Source organism: Phasianus colchicus, chromosome 9 (genome assembly GCF_987193195.1).
Source record: "Phasianus colchicus chromosome 9, bPhaCol1.hap1.1, whole genome shotgun sequence".
Classification (NCBI taxonomy): Eukaryota; Metazoa; Chordata; class Aves; order Galliformes; family Phasianidae; genus Phasianus; species Phasianus colchicus.
Window position 1 is genome coordinate 9,703,584 of NC_143444.1, and position 27,949 is coordinate 9,731,532.

General features: G+C 52.4%; 1 protein-coding gene across 3 annotated transcripts in view; it reads left to right on the forward strand.

Moving 5' to 3' along the window:
* The first annotated feature begins 7,622 nt into the window (after positions 1–7,622).
* Positions 7,623–27,949, forward strand: part of NOS1AP (nitric oxide synthase 1 adaptor protein) — a 31,329-nt gene continuing 11,002 nt past the window's right edge. For 2 of the 3 annotated variants that reach the window (XM_031595755.2, XM_031595756.2), the window contains exons 1-7: positions 7,623–7,790; positions 13,532–13,603; positions 24,908–25,000; positions 25,246–25,319; positions 26,052–26,160; positions 26,322–26,463; positions 27,496–27,653. In XM_031595755.2, coding sequence (XP_031451615.2) covers positions 7,686–7,790; positions 13,532–13,603; positions 24,908–25,000; positions 25,246–25,319; positions 26,052–26,160; positions 26,322–26,463; positions 27,496–27,653 — 753 coding nt within the window. In that variant the 5' untranslated portion in view covers positions 7,623–7,685. The remainder of the gene's footprint in view (positions 7,791–13,531; positions 13,604–24,907; positions 25,001–25,245; positions 25,320–26,051; positions 26,161–26,321; positions 26,464–27,495; positions 27,654–27,949) is intronic. The other variant, XM_031595758.2, reaches the window with a different exon arrangement.

A 27,949-nucleotide genomic window follows, 5' to 3' on the forward strand; every position in this document is an offset into this window, starting at 1 on the left:
TATGTGGGGTTCTGAGAAGTCTCTTTCAACCTCTATGAAGTCTTGAGTCATCCTCCCAAGCCCCCAGATGTGCCCAGCAATGTGTGAGCAGGGTGTCCCAAATGGGCGAATGGACAGATGGACAAATCCTTGGAGCCAAGGTAGGCATGAAGAACCAAAGACAGAAGAAGAAGCTGAGCGGAAGCCCTTCACAAAAGCAGGGGAGGAGGTCTGTCTGCTCCATGCTCTGACGCAGGTATGATCCCTGCAAATGTGCAGAGCTTAAATTGCTTCTCCCCATCACCTCCATGGGCACAGGCACACGCCGAGCTCTCCCATCACCAGCACTGCAAACCTTTCAGCTCCCTTCCGTGTCAGTTCTAGCTTATCTCTGCAAACATGATGAAGAAATCGCACATGGAGAAAAGCAATTAAAAAGATACTTTTTTTTTTATTAAGATGTTAAACAGACAAAACTGGCATTGTCTTTGCACTTCAGCTCAAGGACGTGGAAATAAGCCACTGCAGCCTCATCTCCTGAACTGAATCCCATGGCTGGTTTTGTTTTATTGGATTAATATCGTGATCTGCTGACCTAATCAAGGTAGAGAATAAGGTGGCAAAAAGGGCTGGAATCCTGTCCCATGGCTAACCCCTACCTCTGCCACACGGAGGGGTGACATCTCCCCATGGACACCTCTGCTGCCCTTTGCTCTTGCAGGGGAATGACAATCTCTCAGTACTGGCAATATTGTTGATCCATGGAATAATTAAGGCTGGAAAAGACCTCTAAGATCATCCAGTCCAACCATCCACCTCCCACCAATATTGCTCCATGACCACATCCCCATGTACTACATCTACACTGAACAATTCACTCAAAGCTTCTTTAAACATCCCCTCAGATGAAAGCAGGTTTACTCCTAGCACTGGGATTTAGTGAGTGGCAGCCCAACAACACTGGGAAAAAGGCACAAACCGGGCTGAGCCTAGGCACTGGTTGTGCCCTAAGTCTGGGGGTGCCCAGGGCTTCCCTTCTTGCCTTCCATCCACACTGTACAGAACCTGACAGCAAGGAGTGTGTTCTGAGAAGCCTTCAGACTCCTGTGCAGCCCTTAAGTGCCGGGCTGACAGCAAAGCCCTTGGTTCTTCCCAGCACTGCGTGTGATTGACTCACACATTTCCCTTAATGAGCAATTCTGGGCAGCAGAAAACAAGCACCAGAGGATGATTTCAAGAGAGCAAATAATGAGGAGAATGTCAAAAAGTAAAAAGCGCTGGAAGGAAAAGTACTTGTGAAAAGCAGCCGTGGAGAGAAACCCAATAATGCAAGCCTGAGGGAAGCGTTATCCTGAAGAGAAAAGAAGAAAAAGGATTTCTCCAGGTGGCAAACCAGGGGCACTCCTCACCTCCCAGCCCTGGAACATAGAGGTGGAAAACCAGCCCTAGGATTGCATGCATTCCCTGAAGCAGCAGCAGCTCAGCCCTGCCCTCTGCCCCCAGCTCACAGCCCATGGGTTCTGCAGCATCCAAGGCTTGGGGTCATGCTGGGGCTGCAGTGGTGAGTCCAAGCACCGGCTGAATGCGTCGCATTGCCCGTCTGCCAGCTTCACCCGTGCTGCTTTTCTCCTGTTTCTTAGTAACTGCCTGATCCAGGTTATGTTAATATGGATTTAAATCCTCCAAAGAGCAGAAAATTAAGGGAAATTATGAATCAATTTACATTTCATCTGATTCATAAACCTACACACTCTGCAAAATGAGTTGATTCGAAATAATTAAAGTTAAGAATGTCCTCATCACCTCTTCAATAATTCTGCTAGATGCGCCGTGTTTTCCTTGTCTTTACTTTTGCTCTCTTTAGCATTTCAAATTACACGTCTCTCTTTGTGTTCTTTTTCCAAGCTACCCCAAATTTAGCAGGCAATTAACAAAGTGATATGTAATAATAATGACAGCATTAATAATAGCAATAGGCGGTATGTGCAGCAGAGTGCCAGAGAAAGCAAGATGAACGGGAGCTCCTTGAGACAGAGCGCTTTGAAGAGCACCTCTGGAGCACTGTTATATAGCAGGGGGAAATGGGGGATGGATGAATCCTTTCACAGTGATGATTTCTCCATAGTTCCTCCCCATCCGACCCCAGGAACCTTGATTTTGCACCCCAGGGATGGGCAGGGGCAGGGCATGGGGCGCACACTGCTGGTGAAGCCTCTGTTTGCTACTTGAAGATGCTGCCCTACTTATTTAATCTTTCAGAAAGATGCCTGACGGGTTTTATAAAGTGTCTGAGCACAGTTTATGCTCTTGGGTTGCAGGAAATTAAATGCCTTTCGGTTGTCTCCTCGGGTAGTAAAGAATGAGTTCAGGAGACTTATTAAACTTCATTTCCATCTCCATCCCCGGTGAAGGCACACTAAATAACTCCATCTGGGTGGGTTTGGAATATGTCATGGGCTTATCTCCTGGCCATGCAGCAGCACGGATTATTACAACTTCAGAACTGCTAAAAGTCTCGGCCGTTCTCTCATTTATTGTATTCTATTTTTGTGCTCACATCTAACAGTTGTAAACAGCTGTAACAGGTGAACTGTTAAAGCACAGGGGCACAGGAGAGGGGTGCAATCCGGGGCTGCTGGGCATGCAGAGGGTCCTTTCCTCCTTCTCATAAAAACTACATTTCCACCACCAAAAGCCACTGGGCTTTTGTAAATGGCAGAATTGATGCTCTCTAGCATTTGTATTTCTCCAGAGATTTCTTTTACATTTTAGGGCCAGAAGGGATTATTACGACCTGTGGGGTAGTGGCTGAAGAAGCTCACCTGATTCCTCCCTCAAGCCCTGAAATCCTGGCTTAGCGACCACCCATCTGTGTGCAGAGAGCAGCCCAGCTATCATTAGAGAGCATCATGAGCTGGAGTGCTCAGTGCTGTCCCTGCAGCAGACCCATGCCTACATGCTGACCCCATACTAAATAATCCCTCTGGGCCCTCCAGTGCCAGGTGCTCCATGCTTGGGCCATCTCAGCACCGCCCGGCTGCAGCTCCCAGCCCTCTGATGATGACAGAGCCCTACCTACACCAGGGAAAAGCCCTCAGCATCATTCGTTTCTTTCCCTCTCAGCATCTGGAGCAATTGGAGAGATTTCCAGCTCTCAGCCAGCACGAACCCGGCCGACTGCTGCCATCTACGGCAGGATCGCTGCAGCAGGACTGCGTGCCAGCTCCGCATGTCCCTGCAGCCAAGGCACGGGGAGCACGGGAGCTACACAACCACGGGGGTTCCAGCTGTTCTTACCTCCTCACCTACGTTTTTCAGCCCAAACACAAGTTTTTCTATTGGAAATTCGGCCCTTGTGTGCTAGCTGCTGTGTGCTGCTGGGTATGAGGCTGTGTCGTGGCGGCTACGTGAGCTGCTTCACCTACATGCCGCGGTGGGGGATGAGGAATTAAGCAGCCTCTAATTTTATCATCTGGGTTTAAGAAGTTAATTAAATACTGCAGATGCACTCTGTTAATCAGCTTTGAGATGGCAGAACAGTTTCAGCAGGAGCTGAGGAGATGCTGACCGTGCAAAATCCAATTTCTGTGAAACAGAGCCGAGGGGACATTGGGCTCTGCCCTGACCCTTCTGTTCTGAGCAGGCACACAGGGGGTGAATTTGAAATATAAAAGCATGTTGACTGCACATGAATTGAAATAAAGGGAATGAAGGGTTTTCCTGGTGGTGAAAACAAAGGGCCAGGAGGAGAACATGACCGGTGGCCTTGGGACAGCTCTGCATGGCATGGTGGCACCGCTGTCCCTGCACCAATGGCACACAACCGTGTGGTCAGAAATAAGCATTCCCAAAGAAGGGGGAAACGGCAGGTGGATAAGAGAAAGGAATGAACAGGACAACCAGCACAGGGGGCCCTGCCCCAGCTCCTTTCCTATTTTCAAAACATAAATAGCACCGCGTGCACTTTGCTTGGAGAGGTGATTTCAGCATCTGTTCTGGCTGCTGGAGCACCTTGTAGCAGTACAGTCCCGTGCTCAAACAGTTGTTAGGGAACGGGGTGGTTTGCTATTGCTTTCAAGCCAGTTACACAAAGAAAAGCAACATCTGCTCTGTGAATGGGCTCCCGAGGAGAATTTGGAAGGGAATTGGAAAGGGTTGAATCAGCAAGATTCTCTCTTGGGAGAACATGTATTTTTAGCCCCTCACATGCCCCATCCCTCCATATCCCTGCAGGCTGGTGAGATCTGGGGAGGATTTTTGGTTGTAAGGTAGAGCCAGGAGCCCCAGTAATAAGGCAGAGGTAAAATAGAAGTTCCTAATGAGACCTCAGTAATGAGTGCCGGGCTGCTCACTTCCATCATGCAGGGAAGTGAGCCATAAATCAGGCCAGCGACTGCCGTGCGCTCTGCGAGGGCTCTCAGAGCAGTAGGAAAAAGTCATCCATCATCGGTAACAGGAGTAGGATCTGAGTTTCAATTACAGATTCTCAAGCTATGCATTTGCAATTGTTTGGAAACAAAGTCCTCTTTAATTCCTCACTCAGCACTGTGACTGGGCTGAGCAGATTGGGCTGAGGAGAAGCAGGAAGGAAAAAACAGGGTGGGATCCAAGAGCTGTATATTCCCTTATAGGGGGACACGAGCTCACATCCCGCCCTTCGGGTTTCACTGGTGGGTGGGATGAGGCTGTCCCAGTCCTCAGTGAGCCATCCTCCCCAGTCCCTATATGTCATGCAGGCTCGTGTTGAAATTAATCATTCTGGTAATTTACAAGGCAATTAAAGAAAGGGGCCATGTGTCTGATTATACAGCAAATAAGCCTTGGCAAATTATAGCCGTATTAAAGGTAGATCCAATTAGCCATAGTGATCATGGGGGAGAGCACCCACAGTGATGGCTCCTCCTTGCTCCCTGCTGTGACAGGTGCAGCTCGTTCCCCTCCCTCAGTGCACCTGCAGAGGTGGTGATGTAAGGAGATGGGACTTAAGCATGGTGGTTGGGTGCAGTGGGGTAAGTGGTGTCAGATGGCTGTATCCAGCCCGTGTTGCCTTGCTGCAGGTGCTTCCAGCCCTGTCTGGGACCTGAGGAAGGGCTGACTCAGAATTAGGGCTTAGAAGGGACCTCTGGAGACCATCTAGTCCAATGTGGGGCTGTGTGCTGTGCCTGCTGTGAGATAAGAGGTGCTGTGTGTCGAGGGGTAAGCACTGATTTGTAGGTGCATAGCTGTTAATACACACATTGATACATCTGCCAGTAAATACTGTAACTGGTTGTGCTGAGGATGTGGTCTGTGGGGGGCTTCCAAAAACCTGGGATAACTATGAATTGAAAGGCTTTTCTGTTAACACTTTGCCCCCACTCTGGTGGATATCAAAGGCAGATCTGTGGCTTTAAAAGCACCCCTGAAGCTGTTCCTGGTTACACCTCTAAAATAAATACACACGTGCATGTTTAGCTGATGTGAGCGAGTGCTGCCAGCTTCCCAGAACAAAATGTCACCAAATGCCAGCAAGTTCCTGACCTTAATTCTAGCATACTTGCCTTCCTCCCTTCCTGAACTTTTTGCTTCCTTTCCAATCGTTGCAATTTAGATGTTAATCAGTCTTATTAGGCAGAAAACGGGCTGCTCTCAGTGCTGCCCTGCTCAGCACTTCTCCCTGCTGCGCCGTGCAGGTGGCAGAGGGTCAGTGTGACCGCAGGGATGCTCCGTGCGAAGCGCAGACGCAGAGCTGAAGGCTGGGACTCGGGGTCGGTGCACGCTCTGGCGTTGCGTTTCGCAGCCGGGAGGTGGCAGGGCAGGGCCAGGAATCGCCATCCTAGCGAGCAGGTGCTGCCCGTGCCCGGGAGGGGACCCCGGTGCCCACATAGGGACCCCGAGCAGCCCACAGCTCTCTGTCCCGGCCAACCCCAAGCTCCTGAGCTCGTTCAAGCAACCCTATTTATTTGAACGGGGGATTCCTTCCCATCGTGCCGGTGGTGTGTTTGTGTCCCTGCCCTGTGTGACGCCAGCCTGCTGCCACCCTCCCGTGTGGCACTGGGGACCTTTGTCCCTGCCATCCATTGTGCAAGTGCGGGCAAAGTGCCCGGCCTCGGCGGGGCGGAAGCGGACAGGGCTGAAACAACAGGAGAACAACCGGTCACACCGCTTGTGTGTGTGGCTGTGGGGTGTAATTGCTGCTTTGGGAAGGGAGGAAATGGGCTCTGGGTGTGCAGGACAAACACGGTGTGAAGGTTTGGTGCCCTCCATGCTCGTTGGGGGGATCTGGAGGACCACTGAGTCTGGTGTGTTGGAGCAGGGTCTGGCTAAATGCTCCCAGCGTGGGCTGGTGGAGGGTCCAGGGTTGGACATTGTCTCTTCCAGGGAGCTTATGAGGAAAGTGGAGCTGAGTGAAATGTCACACATATCTCTGCAGAGTGCTGCAGGTGGGGATTTGGGCTGCAGAAGAGCAGCTGTGTCACACGCTGTGGTTTGCTGGCACAGGAAGCCCAAAGGCTGAGAAGTGCATCCTCGGCTCTAGGCTTGCTCTGGGCATTGCTGCAGCAAACGCAGCTGTGCTGGGCCTGCAGAAGGCTGGAATCCTCAGGAGGCCTCTCAAGTGACTGCGTGATTCCCAGCACCTGGGACTGCAGTGCTCTTCCTGAGAGGTGGAACAATAACTTCAGCCAGAGCCCAGAGCAGCAAAGGCTGCAGCACAGTCCCAGCCTCAGCACTATCCACCCACACTGCTTTCTGCTTGCCCCAGACTCAAGCCTTAGCACCCCAAGGCTGTGTGCCGTGGCAGGAGCAAGAGGTCAAAGTGCTGGAAGCACAGCGAGCGTTCCCACACACCTCATGGCACTGCTGAGCACAGGCAGCTCTTATCTCCCTGGTGCCTGGCCCTGCCTCTGGTTCCAGAAAGTCCGCTCCAATGGGAGGAAGCAAAACACTTTTTCAGATGTGGCTGAAACAGCGCAGCTCTAAACAAGGAAAGTTTCTCTGTGCTGATTTGCACTGAGAACAACCCCAGATCTGCTGTGCAAGGCTGGATTGGGGACAGAGCCTCGTGCCTGATGGCTGAGGTTAGGGCCCCAGCTCATGTTCAGTGCCACGCAGGTAGGCTCCTGTGTGAGGGGAAAGCAGCACTGGGGTGTCTTCAGCAAGGTGGGGCTGATGTGTAGTGTTTGAGGGCCTTTATAGGGTTTGGTGTGGCCAGGCTGCAAAGTCTAAGACAAGATTGTAGCACTTCTAGTTACTTAGTTCCCACTTTTGGTATTTGCAAAGGGTAGGGCTCCACGTGGCCTCTAATCCCCAGGGCCGGAGCGTTCAGGGTAGCTCCAAGCACACCTTCATCGCAGGGCTCAGCTCCCAACCTGGGGAGCTCCCACGCTCTCCACCCTTATAAAAATCCCTGTGGTTGAGCCCTCCGCAGCGCTGGGGTGCAGAGCCGGGGCCGCGCACTAGATGTCAGCGGTGCCTCCGTCAGCTCCCCTTTCGGGTGCTTTTTTATTTTGATTCAATTATTTATTTTTTTGAAATCCTCCCGGCCCCTCCCTCCCCGGGGCAGTGGGGCTGCGCCGCGCTCCGCGCCCCCCGCTCCTCCCTTCCTCGGCGCTGCGCGGCGGCGCGATCCCGCCCCGGGGGCGGCCGGCGGTGCGGGGCGGAGGTTGCGCGGCGGCGGCGGCGGCGCCGGGCGCGCTGCGGGGCTGCCCGGCCACCGCGGGGCCGCCATGCCCGCCAAGTCCAAGTACAACCTGGTGGACGACCGGCACGACCTCCGCATCCCCCTGCACAACGAGGACGCCTTCCAGCACGGCATCTGCTTCGAGGCCAAGGTGGGTAGCGAGCGCGCGTCTCCCGGTGCTCCCCGTTCCCCGGCTCTCCCGTGATTTTCTTTTCTTTCTTCGCTTGCCTCTGGGAGCCCTTTCCCCCAGACTCGGCAGCCGAGAGTTGAGTGAGTCTTTCCGACCGTCCCAGAGGGGGTAGAAGCTGGCCGGGTGGGTCAGGCAGTCACCCTGCTCCTTCACCCTTCCGCAGCATCGCATAGAAGCATCAGCACTGGGGCACAGGTGAGGTCGGGAGCCCCTTACCCCGGCTCTCCCCAATACAGAGAACTTGGGGTGAACGGATGGAGGGACTGCGTGCCATGTGCTGAGCTCTGGGAGGCGACAGCGCTGGTCCCAAGCGAACACTTGCTGTTTCCCCTTGCAAATATAAATCATTCTCACCAGTGTGTTTGTCAGGAAGCTCTGGTGTTGTTTTTATTCTGCTTGGACTTCTCAGGCTCGTACTGCATTGTGGTGTCCCACGGCTCTGGTGCTTGCAGCCCACAAGAGCTGAGCATTTGTCTGCCTTGCCCAGCCGTGGGCAGGTAGCTGGGGGGAGATAGCAATGGAATTTGGAAAGCAAAGACATTAAATTCCTGTCTCCATTGCTATTCATGGAGTTACAGTTGTCACATCAATGAGCTATTCCAGTGAGTCTGGAGTGGAAAAAAACCGGTCTAGAAGAGTTTCTGAGCAGCACCCGTCCCTTGTATCCCATTGCCCAGAGGTGCTGGCAGGGGACAGATCGCAGCCCTTGCATCCAGTTCTGCATGGTGCCTTGAGGACAACCCCATGTCCTGCTGCTGGGCACGGGGGCTGCGTGTTCTTTCTGCTTGCAGCTGGCAGGGTCTGCAGAGAGCAACACGGTGCAGTTGTCTATGGAGCAAACTTACAACCTGCATTGGAACTGCTCCTGGGAATGACAGGGTTTTTCATCCTTTTCTCCCAGGTTATTGCAGCTGGTTGCAGTGTTATTGCCAGCACCTGCTGCACAGCAGCTCCTTTTTCAATCGCTTTGGATGTTCTTGACTGTCCTGCCCCTTCCCTGTCTGGCTTAGGGTGGGAGCAGGGGCTTGGGGTGACAAGGAGGATGTGGCTTTATTGCCCCTGGTCTGCTCGCTGCTCATCTCTTCTCTGTGGGATTCTGGGCGGTGCATGTGAGTCTTTGTTAGCTCCTCTTTCTCTTATTTTGTATCCTGTGGCACACGTTCATGCCAAGCACGAGCTGCATGAAGCCCTGCTCTTGAATTTGTGTATTTCTCCAGCAGCTCCCGATGCCAGATGCAGAATGCAGATGGCTTAGGCAATTACTCCATCCTTTTATTAGATTGGTGGAGATTAATTAAATGCTTACACTCCTTTAGTTCCTTTTATCCCCATGAATCCCGGGCACCGAAACCCACACAGCTCTCATTGGAGAGAGGTACAGAGCACGCGTCCCACTGCTGGGTGGGGAAATGGGAGGCTCGGGTTTGGAGCAGAGTAACACCAAAAGAAGAAATCCATCCCTGCAAGCCCTTGGCAGGATTATGTGTTTTTGTGGGCTGGGGCAGCCCTGGGGGCTATGGGGCATTGTGAGCAGCCTGGCCTCTGTCTTCAGCTGCGCCTTGCTCCTCCTCCTCTTCTCCCTGGTACCCAGTGTTGGTCCCATGCCCACCACCTTTGTTCTTGTTGCAGTTGGGATGTCCAGGTTTGGCTCTTTCCAAGCATGGGGTGATGAGAACATGCATTGCTTCTGAGGATGCTGCCACTAGGGCTATTTGCAGCCACATAGTCTGGCATAGGGATGCTCTCCAAGCAGGGCACTCTCCAAGCTTTGCAGTAATCCATTTTCTGGAGATAAACCCAATAACTGGAGAATCCAATTCAATTCCATCTTCTTAGGGAGTAGTAATGTGGTTCACGCTTTTTGATCTGTTTTTGCTGGCCACCTTTCTTGGCACTGAAAGTCTCTGCATCTTTGAAGTGCCTTGATCAAGCTGGTGGGAATTGGAGGAGCTGGCTTCACTTTCTGCCCATTGTGGTCAGAACTGTTGGATTAAATCAAGAGCTGGGCCTCTTGGGTGTGCTGAAGCGCTTGGATGAAAGAGCTGCGAGCTGCAGCGTGTCGCAGGGGAGCTGGCATGAATCCCCACTTGTGCAATGGTTTCCTGTTTAAATAAATGGATATTTAAAGAATAAAGACACCTTCTGTCCATCTCTTCCCATCACGGCTCCTCCAGTTGAGGCCAGGCTGAAGGGCACATGAGCCTGCTTTTTTTACCCAAAGGGAAAACTGGGGGATGAAATCCAAGAGCAGCTCAGGTGTTGGAGAAAGAGATACCTGGGGTGCCCATGCAGAGCCACCAGGACGTGCCCTGCCAGCAGACCTGTGAACAGATAAACGCGGGTGGGTTGGAGGGTTGCTGTTGTTGTTGGCTGCAGGTTGGTTTGGGGGTTTGGGTGAGGTTTTTTTTTTTTTTTTTAAATTTTATACTCCCCTTAGAGGATCTTGGCAACCATGCATTTTCTGTCATGTTTGTCAGTACTTTTCTCCACTTTCGTGCGTGGGAAACTGAGAATGAACCGAGCATCTGCCACCGTCTATGTTTGGAGACAGGACATGGAAGAGACTTTGCTCGGATCCAGTGTGTTCCTTCCTGCAGTTCCTGCCAGATCCAGCAGACTTGCCTGCCTGCTCCTCACAGGGCTGTGCCAGTGCCAGCAAATGTCAGAGTTTGAAGCAGGAGAGATGCAGGCACCTCCAACCTGGGCCATCCATCTCCGTGCCCTGCTGCAGGCTGCCTTTGTAGGCATTTCTCCATCCCCTGCTTGGGCTTGTTGGCAGCCAGGCAGTGCTGGGAGTTGGAAGCAGGTTGCTTGAAGCTCATACCTCCAGGTGCCTGGGAGAGGTTTGGCAGCAGTGCTTGGGGGTGTTGGTGCCGGCAGCTCTTGAACACAGTGCGTTCAGCAAGGTCTGCTCACCAGGAGCAAAGCTGCAGCGCGGGATTGCTTGCTGCAGGCTATAAATAACCTTGCCGAGCACCACAGAAGTTCTCCTCTGCAGCAGTGGCATATTTTTGCCATACTTGTTAAGTCAGTTTGGAGGCTGCTCGCTGGAGCTCCCAGCAAAGCTCTCTGCCGGGACTTGGCAGAGTTGCAGAGAGGGGCCCTGGGGCGGCTCTGTGGCTGTGCAGCAGAACTCGGAGCACAGTGTGTGCACAAGGATGGAGCACAGGCAGTGGTTTTCCATCCTATTGGGAGTTTGTCCTTCCAGAGCCTGCCACTGCTTCCTCTTTGCCAGTGTATCACTGTGATAAAGGGGTTCCCAAACCTCACCTCTGGGTCTTTTTGAAGGAGAGAGTATAGTGTGTTCATCGCCCTCTGGCACAATGCTGTCCCACCAGCCCTGTCCCCAGTTGACGCGGACTGACAGGCTGCAGACTCCTGGGCATATGACTGGCCAGGGCCGGGAAGAGGAGGCTTTTCCATTGAAGTCAGCTGGCACATCAACTTTTCCATTCATGCCAGCTCAGTTCTGCCGTGCTGGTTGTGAGCAAGCCTCTCCCCTCGCAGGGCAAAACAGGGGGTGAGATGTGTCCCCCTGGGCTGCTCTGGGAAAGCAGTTCCAGCAGGACCAGGGCTCCTGCAGACCCACGTACAGGCAGCAGTGATGAAATCACAGCCATGGGTTTCCCCATTGTGCTGCCCCATGCTTTGGGGTGTGCTTCCCCTCTCCTGCTCTGACCCCCCGGTGCAATCTCTGCCTTGACTTTTTGCACCCATGCTACAGTGTCTATGGCAGTGGCACAGTGCAGGGAGCAATGCAGATAAATGCTGTCCTGCTTTCTCATGGGAGCTAGCACAGTAGCTGGGGAACCCAGGCAGGATTTGGGACTGGTGCCGCCTCCAGCTCCCACACCAGCAGCTCTGCCCCTGCTGCTGGCTCCTTATCTCAGGGCAGCTCTCGGGGCTGGCGAGGCTCCAGGCGGCCTCTTTGGGCTTTCCCAGTGGGATGATTCAGCCCTGACCTTTGCACGATGCTGGGCTGCGGGGTGCTGACGTGCTTGCTCTTCATGAAGGCTTTCCTGGTCCCACGGACACCGCTTGGGAGGCATCCCTGTGTTTTCAGGCAGATCACCTTCTCAAGGGAATTTGCTTCTGAGGGGGCAGGATAGCGTTCAGCAACCTCAAAAAGAAAAAACACCAAGAAAACACAGAAGCTAAATAATTTGTGCAAACATTGAAAAATGTATTTCCCAGATTTCTTGTGTTTATTTTCCTCCTGCCTGGGGAGAGCTGGTATTTCTCTGAGCTGGCAAAGGCCTGTGGGCATGCTGCCTGTCCTCCCAGGGGATGGGAGGGCTGCACAGGGCGGCCCTGCTTCCAGCAGCAGCTCTGGATGTTCCCACACCTCTTCCTCAAGCAAAGCTCAGAGCTGCGGGTAGGAGGGCTGGGGTGCTGATAAGCACAGTGCTTTCTCACGCCATCCTCACTCCTTCGCACTGGAAGGCTGACCTCCCCGGCTGCATTTTTTGGGAGATGCTCATCACACTGCTAGGTTTTGTCTGTTTCCAGAGTGAAGGAGAGGTGGACGGTTTCAGGGCTGTGAGCCATGTGCTGAGGTGCTGTGGGCTTGAGGTCTTTGCTGCCAGCAGCAGGGTGTGGGATGTGGGCAGGATGCTCTGGTTTTGAGCAAAGTGAACCCTGTGGGGTTGTTTGGTGGCCAAGAGGTCCCACTGATGCTCTCCAGGCTTGATATAAAAAAAGGGAAATACATTCATGGCAAAGATACCTCTCATAATAAAACATAAACCCTTGATTCTGGATGGGAAGAATCTGTTTAGGGGCTGTAATTGCTACTTTTGCAGTCAGGCTTTAGCTGCTGGGGTTTAGAAAGTGAGTGCTGCCTCTGCCTGTGGCTGCATCGTGGGGCTTAATTCCTGGTTGCATAAGGCTGTCCTGCACTGCCACGGCACATGATGAGCAAGCCAGCTGTTTGATGTTTATTTTTATATCCCCTCTCTTTGCGTGTCCTCATGGCATCAGCTGCCAGGTCCTGCACTGTCACCATCCTCCTGCCCATGGGATCCATGCGGGGCTGAGGCTCAGCACATGCTGGGGAGAGCTCGTTGTGCTCTGCACCCAGATGGGCTCTGTGCAGCAGTGGTAGGGGCAAAGCCTGCTGGCACTGGTTGGGGGCACTGAGGGTTTTGTACAGTTCACACTTCTTCATCTTGATTTATTAATGAGATTAACCTGGCTCTTTCTTGCAAGTGGGAATGCTATGAAAAATGAGACAAGAGGTATAGATCCTTGTTTCCCTTTCTATGGTAGAAAACTTGAGCTGTGCAGCATCCAACAGGCTTCTGAGCCATGTGCAGCGTACAAAGGACTGCCCCCATTTTAGTCATTCAAGCTATAATAGGGTTTTCCTATAAAAAACCTCTTACTCTGTCAAACAGAAAGGATGCTCACATGAGGACCAGCTAAAGAAGCTAAAGGTGACACAGGAGGGGAAATGCGACTGCTGTCTGCAAGCCATGCCGCAGGGCAGGAACAGGCAGAAAGCAAGGCTGGGAAATTTAGGGCAACTGCTCTTTGTGAGGAGGGAGAGGGGTGGGAGGAGAGCTTGTTGCTTGCAGCACTTTGGGTACGGTGGGCAAAATGCTGGGCTGTGTGTAGGTGCAGCAGGGCAATGGGAGGCTGTGAGGTTCCGGAACTGTCAGTGACATGCAAACAGGGCTAACCCGCTGTTCCTCTCCATGCAGTACATAGGCAGCCTGGATGTGCCACGGCCAAACAGCAGGGTGGAGATTGTGACAGCCATGCGGCGGATCCGGGTGAGTGCTATGTGACTGAGCTCCTTCCTTCCTTCCTTCCCCTTGGAGTGAGGGTCACAGCCCTGCTTTTCCCACAACTGCAGTCTTCCCCTGCTCCCGCATTGAGATGAGTGCCTGGTGCAGGGTGCAGGATCGCTGGCACCAGTACAATCTGAGGGGTGCTGGTGTTGTTTCTGGTTCCAAAGCAGCAGCATATGGCTTGTAGGAGAGGTACGTTTGTTTTCTCCTGCTGGCCTAAGAGCATTGCTATGTGACGTTTTGGATGCTGGATGCAGGTCCATGCCCTGTAAATGGCTATGTGCAAACGGAAGCTCTGAGTTCAAGTAACCAGCAGCACATGGGTGAGCTGCAGGCCAGCCAGCAGCAGGCTCACTTGGTGGCGAGCAGATCAGGGGATGTCAGCTGGCTCTGAAGTCATCAGGCTTCCCAAAATAGGGACAACCAGGATGCTGGGCTCTCCGGTCACATAATGCCTGGCCAGCAGCCACCGGAGCGGCTCTTCCTCTGCTCCCCTCCTGCAGAACGTGTGGCTGGGAAGCCTCCAGCCTCTCTCAGAGGGGTCTGGCATCGTGGCACAGTTTTTTAGTTTCAAAAATTTTGGTGTGTAAATAGCCTATGGACTTTTCCTGACAGCACTCCTGCACGCTGCCCTGCCTGCCCAGTGGCTGGGAGGTGTTTCGTTAGGTTTGCTCACCTTGGTTCTGAGCTGGGTTGAGGATGTGTTACACCATCGGGAACTCTGCAAGGCTCATGGGCAGTTGTTTTCTCTTTCTTCCTTCAAGTTCCCTGGGACCGCTGTTGTCCTGGGAAAAGGCACCTGGGATGCAGCTTCTGAAATCAGCAGCTCAGCCCCAAAGTTTCACAGCTCTACATCAGCGTGAGAGGACAGGCACAGCTTTGAGAACTTCAGTAACCCCCCCATGTTTAAGAACAAAACAAAGCATCCCTTGTTGACCTATGTGAACAAACTTAAGCATAGCCTAGATAATGTGTAGATGAAGCTCTGGATGGTGGAAGGGATGCAGATTAAGTTAAAGTAATGACTTCTTGTGATGAATGATGTGTTTGAAACATGTACTTGAGCTGCCTTGGTGCAGCGTAACATGGGACAGATGCAAGTTGTCAGAAAGACATGAGCCAGAGGGACTGGTGCAGAAGTGCATGGGCACCCTGTGCTGCAGCGGGGGCCCTGGGGAGGACACCCTGGGAATCCCCACATGCTGCCAGAGAACATGAGAGTACTGCTGGGGCTGGCTGGCCTGCAGCATCCTGGTGGGACGTCCCCCGACCTGGGGGGCACGCCGGATGCGCATAGCAGGCATTGCTGGCATTCCTGCTGCCTGTGTGCTCCCTGCTCCCCCGCAGAGGCAGCCGTGCACCGGAGCCAGATGCACGCACTCAGCTTGGCTCTGTCTGTTTTGTGGAGCTGGATCGAGAGGGGCTTTATATGGGGAACCTGTGCATTTCGTGAGACTGGGCAGCCCGATCTAGTGGGTGGCAACCCTGTCCGTGGCAGTGGGTTGGAACTGGGTGATCTTTGAGGTCCCTTCCAGCCCAAAAGATTCTACGATCTTTGGCCACATGTGCAGCAATATATACAGGAGGCCAGGGTTTGTTTTCCTGGTGAGCAGCTGGGTTTATGTATGTGCTGCTGAGCTCTTTTTCCTCCTCATCTCCAAACAGGGTGTCCTGTGCACTCGAAGCAATCACAACACCGTCCTAACCACATAGGCTCAGAGTTGCAGAAGATTGGAGTTGAAAATAGGCAAACAAGCTACAAACACACTTCTTTTTCCTTTTCTTTTTCCCAGGATGGTTGAGCACAACCAGAACTGTATGGGTTTTAATGCAGCCATGATGTAAGCATACACAAATGCCTTCTGCCTGGTGCTCCTAGCGTGTTTCCAGTGCAGCCATGTTACCTGGCACAGTCATTCCAGACAATTTGCACTCCTTTTCTTTGCTGCATGGGTTGCTGAATGTGGCTTTAATCCAGGTTTTCTCTGGTTCCAGAAAGGATGAAATCTTATATAGGCACTGTAAAAATTGCTTCTGCGGAGGTCTTCTGCAAGCCTGTTGCTGGGAAGTGTCCAGCAGGTTCAAAAAGTGGAGGCATTTCAGGCATTTTAAAGCCTAACTCCTCCAGACCTCCTGCTCTGCCAGGTACATCTCATTTTGTGTGATTTCTGCTTTGCATAGCCGAGCTTTATTTTAGCAAACTGGCAAAGTTTCTGAATTTCAACAAGCTTGCTGAAAGCAGAATTTTACATCCTTTGAAAGCTACAGGCACAGTTGGACTGGTGCGAAAATTGCTGTGTGTGGCCACTCATTTGCACAGAGCCCACAGTGTAATTTGCAGCTCATTTAATTAGCGTCTTTCTGAGATATACCTGTTAGCACCGCGGTGAGTTTCTAAGTGTTAGGCCACTCATCATGTCTTGCTTGACAAAAGGGAGGAAAGAATGCAAGCAGCACAAGCACTGCAGTCTGTGCGGTAACAGGGAGCGGTCTGGGGGGGGGGGGGGGGATGTGTGATGGGCTTGGGCTCAATGGGGGCTGGGAGAACAGCACAGCACTGGGAGCAGGGTGAGCTATTAGAGCTAATAGCTTCCCATCAGTATCCCAGATGTAGAAGGTTGCATTCTATTAGACCTGGGAGGAACGGCTGGGATATCTGTAGCAATTGCCATTTATTGGATTAAAGAGGGTGAAGGTGAGCTTATTGATTTTCCTTGGCACCACTTATCTTCACACTGAAACAACCTCCCACTTACTTCAGACCCTGCCCCGGTGGTGGCATCACTGGGCACATGCTTGTGGAATGACTCGTGAGGATGTGATTGCATGTATTGGGTAAGGAGCAGCACCATGCTCTCTTGGTGAGACGTTGGTAAGGTGCTGGAGGACTTGCTGGAGGTGCTTCATTAGGCTGTCCCTCCCTACCTGCTTTGGCTGATCCTGTGTTGCTATTGATGTGCAGTCACTGAGGGGAAAGGCTGTGCTCCGTGTCACATAACATCCCTGGGTGCTCGCTGTGATGCAGAGGGGCCAGGCTCACTCTTACACACCTTCCCTGTGCATTGGAAAAGGTCCTAACGTTAGACTTCTTAGAACTGTCTCATTTTCTACATGAGATCATTCTGCCTTCTGCATCTCAGAGATTCTGAAACTGATGCAGGAGCACTGCAGAAAATAAGGTTGGGAGGGATGTGCCGAGGTGGGTTTGATTTGGGGCTGCAGCTTGTCCTGGCATCTCCCAGCAGGCGCAGCGCAGAGCTGGGCTTGTCCCATTGCTCCAATTCCCAGGAGTTTCTATGACTCATAGCACCCATAGCATTGCTTTTGAGATTTACTTCTGGTTTCCTGCAGCATGGAATTTTCCTGTGGGTTTCGGAATAAACCAGAGCATTCAGCTTACTGCCACCGTGACAGCTTTGTGCCCCTGGGAGGGCGCTCGGTCTGGCTGCTCCCTTCTGCTGACTGCTGAAGCCCGCACAGCACGGAGCTGGGCAGAGCAGATGTGGGCAGCCCCCACCTCTGGGCAGGTGTCTGCATGGCAGAGATGCCTTACCTGGCTCCTGCTGTGCGAGTGAGGGCTCTGGGGAGAGAGAGGTTGGACAAAGCAGAGCAAAGAGTAAAAAAATCTCATGAGGAGGAGGTCAGGATCAAGCACTACGTTATATCTGTTTGACGGATGAGAAACTGTGGCTTAGGAAGAGGAAGGGATTTGTCAGACTTATCCAAGCTAAAATCAATGTTTCAAATGCTGCTCTCGTGCATGATCCTTTCTGCTATTATGCTGCTCTGCTGGTCCTCAAAGGCCAAGAACTGCTCCGTTTAATCTGCTGGCACATTCCTGCTGTGTCACCTATGTAGTGCTGCACAGAGCTGCAGCCCTGCAGACACCTGCCCTGGGCAGTGCCAGGCAGCGCAGGGCTGTTGGACAAGCTGAACAAACTGAGTGTGGTTCAGCCCCTCTTACTTGAGTCTGGCAGCCTGATGCATGTTCTTTTTGCTTCCTTCTAACCTCTTTCCTAATGCTTCATCCAAGTGCGCTATATAACAGGTGATATTTCATCATTTATATCAGTAGGGATTCCCACAGCACTATGCTGTGAGATAATTTCACCTTTCTGTGTGGTTGCAGATTCCCTTTTTCACACACCTAGGACCCTGTTGTCCTTATTGCAGCAGCAGCATGGCAGTGGAAGCTCAGCTCACTGTCCTTTCTGCTGGATGACACTTATGTCTGATAGCTATTTTTTTTTTATAGATTTCTGCATCTTATGTATTCAGTTTCTGTTCCTTTTCCTTTGGGAAGCGGCTTGGACGTTGCCATATAAAATCAAGCTGAAATGAATAGACACCAAGTTCACTTGACCTGGATATCAAATAAGCTGTTTTCTTCCAGACCCACATAAAAATAAGTGTTGTGCTCTCACTGTTGTGGTGTTTACTGGATAACAGTGGCATTCTGTCAGTTTTCTGTCTATTGTTCTTTCACTTTGGAATCCAGTGGTTAGTGGATTGCACCCCTCGGGCTGGGCTGTACTGTTGTTTTAGATAACATTTGTCAAATTGCTTGCAGAGATGGAAATTGAAAGATATTCTTTAAATTTCTCAGCCAGCCTGATGCCTCTGTGTGGTACACCTCTAATTTTATTGGGGTAGCTTAGGATCTCATTTTGCATAGGACTATTATTGCTGTGTCGAGTTGTGCTGCCATCCTTTTGGTTGGCATTCATACTGACTGCATTCTAACAGCCCAAAAGCTTGAAACCTTTGTTAACTCAGAGTTTTTTCAAGGATCTGAGACTATAACTCTTTATAAAACTCGCTGAAGGACAGTATTCAGGCTTGCTGATTTTAAATGTAGAGTTTAGTGAATGGTTTTTAATACCTGCGTTAGTTATTGCTGAAAAGGAGCCAGGAAACAAACGTGTGATATGAATAACTGCCTCTTTTGTCCTGTTACAAACCAGAAACATTGTTGAGCACCGTTACCATTTAATGAGACCCACAGGGCTGGCTTGCTTCTGATGCGCTAAGCATTTAATGCTATTGCTTATTCAGTCTTTATTAATTGTCTGAATTTCGTAATTGCTGATTTAGTTACATTATTACCAGCCTGCTTCCTTTTCGTTTGTCATTGCTTTTCTGCCTGGCCGTTCTCATCTGCTTTCCACGCTGGAGTTGCTCAAGCTTTTTATGCAATTTGGTGCAGTAAAACAGGCAAATGAATGAATCCTGTGTCACAACCTGGGCTGCAAACCTTGCTGTGCTCAGACTGCTCCCTGCATCGGCACCTCCCTGCAGCACTGGGCACGTTCCTCTTGTTGCCCCCATTTTGTTGCCAGTGCCGAGGTGGAGGTGGGATGGGCACACTCCAGTGGTGCCAGAGATGCTGCCCAGCAGTTGCCTTGGGGCCTGCCTTGGGGGAAGGCAGCACAGAGTGCTGATCTCTTTGAAAGGTGCTCGCCGGGCGTTTCCTGACTCTTCCATGGCAAGCTGGATGAGGCTGAGTTTCTGCAGAGCTGCTCAGGGCAGCCCGGTGCTCTCAAACATGCCAACTGGCACAGCCCTGCTCTGCAGAAACCACACCGTGCCTGTGGTCCCTTTGATCCTAGGACAGCCCACCGCCAGCCAGCTCCAGCATCTCAGTGCATGCCTGCACCAAGATGGCGCCCGTGTGGCCTCCTCCTCCTCACGGCCTCCTCCTTGCAGGCTGTGCTGCCAGCCCTCACCCGTCGGTTTTAACCCAGGTCTCAGCACAGCACTATCCCAACTGGGCATGTTGTCTGTCTTCAACGTGTTCCTGCAGTTTGGAAGAGCTAATGAGCAGCTAATTAAAAATGCCACAAATTCCAGTCAGATATGGGGTTTCCAAAGAATGTGCTGCTGCTGCTTATTTTAGCAAGAGATGATAAACACTAAAATGGGTATGGCTCGTTGCTGGAGTTGTGTCTGCAGAGCTGGACTGAGCTCTGCTACAAGAACAGCATGTACTGGGGCATCCTGCTGCCTTCACGCTGCCCCTCCACTGCGAATCCCCTACAGACGCTGTGTGCTCTCTCCTCCTTTCCCTGCACCCAAGGCAGTGGATGCAGTGCCTGTGGCCATGCAGCCTGGTTGTCTGCAACCAGTCAAACCAGTATCCCGCACTGGTGGTGGGATGCTTGTTCCTGGCCTTGGCTGCTGGTTTAACTTCTATCAGCTCTGATTTCTCTGAGCTTCCCATGAACCTGCTCAGGTTGAAGGGGCACCGCAGGGTGTTAGCTCAGCTAATGGAACTCGGGAGCAGAAGGGAAGGCAGAGGGATCAGTATGGTGGGGAACAGTAAACTGAGCAGACGGAATTTATTGTGAAATAGTCAGTGTTATTGGGACACCTATTTTGTGTGATAAATGGTATGCTGCGATCCAGGCTTGTTGCAAAGCAGCCGCCCTAACTCTGCTCTGCTGCTGTCGCAACACGGGTATTTTTAGACTGATTCCCATTTATACCCATCAGTACACGCGGCCCTCACAGACGGTTACTGAAATTAAACCTGAAGTTGGATGGGAATATAGGCACTGACCTTGTCAGCACACACCACAATCACAGCTCGCTTCAGATGCACACGTGCAGCGTGGAGCTGCACTTTTCCATATGTGCAGATCTGCTGATTTGTGGAGGAGCTTTGCCAAGCAGCACCAACCCAAGAACCAGCACCAACCCAAGAACCAGCACCCCGTGCCTTGTTACTCCTCCTTCCACGTTACCTTTGGATGAAGTGTGGCCATTGGTGGAACCCAACCCCTGCATGCACCGGTGGGAGCCCTGCCAAGCGTCCCTTCTGCAGGAGAGCCGTGCAGGATGTTTTTGTGCAGGCAGGCTTCCTGGCACACCCAGACGTGTGTCTGTGTGCGTGGGGGGACACACGGCGTTCGTCCCTGAGTGCTCTGCAGTGCTGCATGCAGGGACGTGCCCCTGCTCGCCAACGTGATCTGCACGGCGTTGCACTGCCGGGCTCAGCTGGGAGAGCGCTGCTGCGTGCAGAGGGATGGGGCTTGTTGGGTTGGGTGCAGAGGGATTGGGCTTCTGGACCTGTGGAGCCTTAATTAAACTTATCCTCAGCTGTTGCTTGGTAATGAGTTAATTGTTCATTAGGAGGTCGTTACCAGACTGGGGAAGGCTTTGCAAAGCTGCTGCTGCTCTCTCCTTCATTGCCCTGAGCTGGCGTTGGGCTGAAGCCTAGCTTGTGTTCTGCTGGCTGGGACAGCAACAGCTCGCTGCGTTTAGGTGCTCTTCCATCAAAGAATTTTCCATCTGGCTGTACCCTGCTAGTGCAGTCTGACTGCAGAGAGTTCCCAGTAATCTTTCCCCTTCTGATGGAGGATGCCAGTGGGTAGATTTAAATCCGTACCCACTGCAGTTAGATGGGTTGGACTGAAATGAGAGCACTTCTATGCAGATTAATCTTTTTCAGAGTGTGGGGTGATGCTGAACCTAGTGAGGCCCCATGTCCCTTCTTTAGCATCTGATCTGCCCAACATAGCGCATCGGTAGAAGTTTCCTTGCACTTTTGCTGTGTAGGAACAGTGAGATGGGGATATACAACAGATTTATTTCTAAAGGAGCTGAGATTTTCATGCTTTTCACACATACCCCTCTCACTCAAGGCATGTACATAATTTTACTCCAAACTGACAAGGTTACATGCGCTCTCTATTAAGTAACATACATCAGTCTGTTTTCAAGAAAGGGCACTTCTAATACTCTGCCAGCAGAAATGTGTTGTGCGATGATGCATACACCAGCTGGCATTATTTTCCTTCTAAGAGCATGTCTTTGAAGATATTTAAACAGCAAACTCTGCATGAAGGACAGATGTTGAAAATAGACTCCCACCAACTTGAGGTCAGAGCTAAGGCTCTTGTGTTCTTTTTCAAATGAGAAGATAAACATGTTGGTTTTGTTGGTTTTTTTTTTTCTTTTTTCTTTTTTTCTGGGAACTGTAAAATTAAGGGACAGTCTTTATTCACTTGTTTCATAGTTGCTTAGAGCTTGCAAGACATCTAAGTTTTTTCATGAGTGAGACATCCTTGGGTTTTGTCTTGAATGCACCAAGAATTCAGATAGCTAAACACAACTTATAATATTATGGGTATTTCAAAATCTGGAGTTGTACCCAAGAGGGGAAGGCAGCCGTGCTGAAGGTGCAAAAACCATTACACCTTCTCTGTAAGGAAGCAGCCGGATAAGGGGGTAGTGGGGAAGCTGCAAAAACCCTCTTTCATCCTTCCCTGCTTCATGATGAGTCCTGTATCTTTTCTTTATGAAACAGTAGGCTGGGCTTCATCTCCGTGAACTGGAGATGTCTGTAGCAGAGCTTATATTCCTTATTTACTCAGTGGTGGGAAATGTGGTTTTTCTCCTGCAGCAGCCCCTCCAGTGCCATGAGCACTGCTTTCCCCATGTAGGATCCCACAGCTCGTGGTGATGTGAGGTAGCTGGCACTGGTGCAAGCATGGATGTCAATGTGCTGCATGCCCGCTGTCTGTCCTGGTGGTGCTCCCCAGCTTGCTGCATGCAAAAACAACCCTACTTGTTAGCAGCCCAGGCTCTGCCAAAGGGCAGGGAGAGGAAGCAATAAGGCTGTGTCCCATCCCTGGGCAGGGTGCAAATTATCTTCTGGGTCAGCGCAGGCTGATCCCTGTGCTGGTTGGGATAAAACAAAACCCTGCTCATTTGAACTGTTGCACCATGAGCCAGGAGGACTGGGCAAACCCTGCCTGGTTCTGAGTTCACCCCTTGCAGTCTCTGTGACTCACGTCTTGCTCAGACGATCTGCACAACCTGGTGCTTTCTTCGACCCTACATGTAGCTACTGCTCGGGGTGAAATCCATTCGGTTTGAGGAATCAAAGCCTTGTGAGAAGGGCAGAACGAATTGCATGCTGTGGTTATGAGCAGGGCAAAGTGGCTCCTGAATGGTGCTGGTGTTCCTACTTGCTTTTCAGAGCAGCATGTCTGGGCTCTTCTTGCTCTGCTGCTCATTCCCCCTGCTGCACTCCCTCCCTCCTAGCTCTATTTCTACCAATTGGAGGTCTCTTCCCCAGCATCACCCACAGCCTTTGTGCCCATGGACAAGTTTATGTGGGCTGAGGGCAGGTCCAGCTGGGCACCTGCTGCAATTGCAGCATGCACTGAATCATTCAGACTTGCCAGCACTGTGCTGGGGCAGCTTTGGGTGGTGATGTCAGCTCTGCCCTCCTGACCCACCCCCTCCTCCCCCAGGACCTCTGCACCTTGGACTGACAAGTGTGCATCAGAGAGGAGGGGAAGCTGAGTTGCTGTTTTATTGAATTCTCTTTGTCACCGATTCATTATTAAATTATGGTTAGCATCTCATTAGAGAGCCCCAATGGGCATGAGTTCATTAGTGTTTTATTGGTTAGAGCAGTGCTTCATTACATGGGAAACGTATCCCAAAGAGTGTCTGTGCTCGTCAGAGTGCTGCACTAATGAACCTGGGCTGGAGTGGATGTGGCATAGTTCTGATGAGAGTGGCTCAGGTTTGCAGGGGAGCTTCATGCTCGCCTCGGCATCAGGATCAAGGGCCAGATTTATGGGAGCAAATCTGACTGCTCAGCCCTTCGGAGAATTTGCTTTCTTAGCTGCTTCCAGTTCATGCTGGAGCTTTGCCACAAAGGGATTTGGCTGCAGCATGGCCTGGGCAGGATGCTTGCCTCGAGGCAGGCGGGCAAGGGATGAGCCCAGGAAGTGCCCTCACCAGCAGCCCCAGTAGGGTGAGGCACAGGGGAGCCTTCCCCAGCAGCTCCATACCCATTCTGCCCCATACAGCCCGTGCCAGGGTTTGGTAACACCTTTGCTGAATCCTGCTCTGTCTGCTTCGCTTTCCTGGGGCTGTTACTCACCCAAAGCCCAGGCTAAAAATAGTCTCTCTAACCCTGAGCTGTTTTTCAGGGTTGTTGTCTCTTCTGAGCGCAGATTAATTAGCACGCAGGGTCACCCAGAACACCAAACTTTGGCTCCAGCAGCTCGGCAGCATGGCACGGTGCTGCTGATCAATGAGCAGCGAGACCTGTAAGTCAGACTGAGGTGGTGAAGGCTGTGTTCAGTTCTGCAACTCCCCTGCTTGTGAGAGGTGACCCTTGGAAACTGGCTCCGACGGGCTCCTTGCTGAGCGGCTCTGGAGACCTGCTGCTGCACCATGGGAGCAGGGCACAGCCCTGCAAGCGGCTGGCAGGCAGGCAGGGGATGTGGAGTCTGCCTGTAGCCCGAGCTTTGATTTCTGCAGCCCACAGCTGTGGCTTTGGAGTGTATGGGCTCGCCCAGCCTGCCTGCTCCGTGCGCTGGGACAGGCAGAGCTGCATCACCCCGTCAGGTGCTTTTCTGAGTCATCTGCCTCCCTCATCCCCATCAGCCACTTCCAAATGGCTTTGAGGAATTGTATTTTCAGGTCTTTTATCATTGGATCGTAGGTCGGGGCCAGGAGCGTTTGCTGCCTGCTGGCTCTGGCTGCCAGAGCTGATGCATCATGTGGTGCTGGAAATGTCACACAGAGCCTCAGCAGGACCCAAGGCAAGGCTCGGCTGCTGCTCCCTTTGCAGCAAGGCTGGCTAATGAACAAACTCATTAAACCCCTCTTCCTTGAGTGCAGGATGTAGGGATGCTGTGCCACAGGGGCACTGGGTACCAATGTCAATGGTGGGGAGGTTCTGTGACTCTGCAAAACCCTGCAGCAATGGGAGCAGATGGATGCTCCATGAGCACGATTGCTGGCAAAGCACCAACTGTCCCCTGGCACCCTGCAGGGCCACGAAAGTGTGTGTAGTCCTACTGAGCCACAAAATGCTGCGGTTTTACCCCAGAACTTTAGCAGAAGGCAGCCCTCACTAGGGCTGTGTGGGACTTTGCTCAGCCTGAATTAACATCTAACCTGTTCACCCTGCCTAAGCCTCAGTGCTTGTAGGGCTCTGCATGCAGGAGTGGTTGGGTTTGGGGGAATCATGTTCTCTCCCTGTAGCTGGGCCGGAGTTTTGTGTTTAGCCACTGATCTTTGGAAGTTCCTGAGTTTTATTTCCCATCCAGTGATTTCTAATTGAAGTGGGTAATCGCATTATGCTGTCTCCCCCGGTGAGGTTCACTGAGTCCTTAGCAGTCATCTCTGATTTTACACTGAGCCCCCCAGAACTGTGCTTGGCGTAGCGTTTCTCCTCCCAAAGTTCAAACTGGGGGATGGGTTGGGGAATTGCCCCTCAGACCTCCCCAGGAGGACTAACTTGGCCTCTCTCTGCAGTATGAGTTCAAAGCCAAGAACATCAAGAAGAAGAAGGTGAACCTCGTTGTGTCGGTGGACGGCGTGAAGGTCATTCTGAAGAAGAAGAAGAAGGTAGGCAGCCCCAGACCAAGGTGGCAGTGCTGGGGACCTGCAGGGTGTGCAGTGAGATGAAACCCATGGATTCTCAGGAATCAGGAAGCAGTCTGGCTGCGTGGGACTTTTTGGCTGCACACTGGGCAGGTCATCTGCTGGGGCTGCAGAGCAGAGCAGCAGCAGGACTACAGCAAGCACTGCCCCAGCACTGCCTCTGCCCCATTCTCAATCACGAGGGCAGCATCTGACGTACTCATTTTCAGCTTTTTTCCTTGCAGAAAAAAGAATGGGCCTGGGACGAGAACAAAATGCTCGTCATGCATGATCCCATTTACAGGTAAGATCACTTGGGGGTGGCACAAAGGCTCTGATGTGCCACACCAGCACTCTGAAGCCTGAGCTGGGCCCCGAGCTGTGCAGTGATGGCTGCTGGGTCCGTGCTTGCTGGGATCAGGCACATTCCTGCAGGAAAACCTCTGCTGAGTTCTGCAGGACAGCCGGGCCAGGTGCCACTAAGCCCCTTTTAATGATCCCAATTAGAGCAATAAAGCTGCACCCTGCTGTGGAAGGGAGAGACCCGATGGCGGGGTGGCTCCATGGGCTGGAGCCGGGCTGAGGTGGAGTGGCTGATAGGACTGTCCTGTGGTGACCTCAGAGGGCACAGGGCAGCTGCTCTGGCTTGCTGTGCACTCCCAGCATCCATCCAGCAGGCTGGGCTAGAGGAGACCAGCATATCAAAATGGCACAGAGGTTTTGTTCCTGCGGGTCTCCTGCAACCTGGCACCTCCAGCGCTGCTATGGGGGCTGAGCAGAGAAATCCCTGTGCTGTCTTCATGAAGTGTTTGCTGCTGCTGAGTCAGCAGAGGATTTTTTTTTTCACCCTAGGTGGAACCACTGCCAAAAAAGAATTTCTGCTGGGCTTTTGCAGGGCTGTGCTGCAGAGGCTGGGCAGCTGCCAGCACCCAGAGCATGCCCTGTGAGACTCTGGCTGTGGCCTTGCTGGCATCCTGGGCACTGTGGGTAGTGTGTGTTGGAGGCAATGTCCTGCCCTTTCTTTCTGTCCTTGCAGGATATTCTATGTGTCCCATGACTCGCAGGACCTAAAGATCTTCAGCTACATTGCCCGGGATGGGTCTAGCAATGTGTTCAGGTGCAATGTCTTCAAATCCAAGAAGAAGGTAAGGATGCTGGGAACACATCCCAGCAGGGTGGCTGGGCCAGGACCTGGAATCATGATGGTTTGCATTCTGAGCTGCAGTCGCAGTGGCGATGCACAGAAAGCCAGGCAGATGCTCACAATGGGCTGATGCCTCTGCTGCTCTCCCTCTCCCTGCTGCAGAGCCAAGCCATGCGCATCGTGCGGACAGTGGGACAGGCGTTTGAGGTCTGCCACAAGCTGAGCCTGCAGCACACTCAGCAAAATGCAGACGGGCAGGAGGACGGGGATAGCGAGAGGAACGGGGATGATCTGGATGTCCCAGGTACCGTGCTGGGGTGAAGGGGCCACAGATCATTGCTGAGGTGGCTGGCAGACACCATCTGCAGAGCCTCTGTCTCTCTGTGAAGCTTGCTGCCGGCTGACACCTGCAGGGAACGGATTTGCACGGCAGTCTGTCCTGCAGTGTGGCGGGATCTTGCCCAGCAAGGAACCTTCGCTAGGTGTTAACCTTCATCCTCACAGACATCCCCCGTGCTGGGAGCCCATTAGCAGCGCTCTGGGCTCGGCTGGGTGCCCAAGTGCTCTCCGCTTCACATGCTACAAACACTTCCTCACCGTTGCCAGGAAAGGGGCCAAAGCAGGGACTGTCCCCACGTCCACAAGCTTGTGCTTGGAATTGTAAGAGATGGGAGCGGGTGGCTGTTCTGCAAGAGCTGGCTTGCACACCTGCAGCCTTCTTCAAATTCATTTTAGGAGCCCTTTGGGATGTCAGCAGGTCCTGCTGCCTGCATTCCCTGTCTCCCCATAGGGTGCGGGGTCCTCTGAAGCTGCCTGACCCTGCAGCAGTGCTGTCCTGAGGGGCTGCCGCTGGCCTGAGTGGCTCATTGTTTGTTTTTCCTCTGCACAGTGTCCTGGCCTCGGTATGCAGCTCCCTGGGGATTTCTGAGCATCCGTCCTTTTTGTTTTCCCATAACCTCTTGTTTACCTTCAGCTTTCTGTGTCTCCTGCTCTCAATGGCCAGCCCCAAATCCAGGGCTTTTGGCTGCTGGTCCCTGGGTGTGTTCATCTGTGAGCCCTGCCCCTGGCAGCCACAGAAGCACAGCCATGGAAACATGATGTGCGATTCCCCAGCCTGCAGGGGACATGCACTGCTCTGGGACACAGCATCTGGGGAGCCCTAAGGAGCATTGCGAGGGACTTTGGCTTAAACGGGACATTAATGTGCTTGGGTAGCTCCTGCAGGGGGAAATGCAAGCAAGCAGAGATCAAACAGCAGAGGATGGGGGTACAGGGAATGATGGGGGAAATGCAGGGTTCCAGCGCTCACCCCCAGCCATGCCCTGCTGTCCCACAGCCTGCCGCCTCACTGCTGCAGAGCGAGCAGCCACCTCAGCTGAGGAGACTGACATCGATGCTGTGGAGCTGCCGCTGCCCGGGGCTGACATCCTCGACTTCAGCCGCGGCGTCACCGACCTGGATGCTGTGGGCAAGGAGGCGAGCGGTGACACCAAGGTGTGTGGGTCCCTTTGGGAGCCTGGGGGTCAGGAGGGATTTTGCAGCATTCCTGGCCCCCAGATCAAAGCTGTCTGCCGCTGCCCTTTGGCTCCGGGCTGGGCTGCGTCTGCAGAGCACCGTTCTGAAGCTCAGCCACATGGAAAGAGTTGGGGCAGAGCTGATAGGGATAATTGTTTTTCTCACATACCTCAAAAAAGGGTTATTTTTCAGACGGTGGAAATTTCCATGGGAAACGGCAGCCTTTTCCAAAACTTACTGCAATAATATTTGTGCTTTTGTCACAAGCCTGGGGG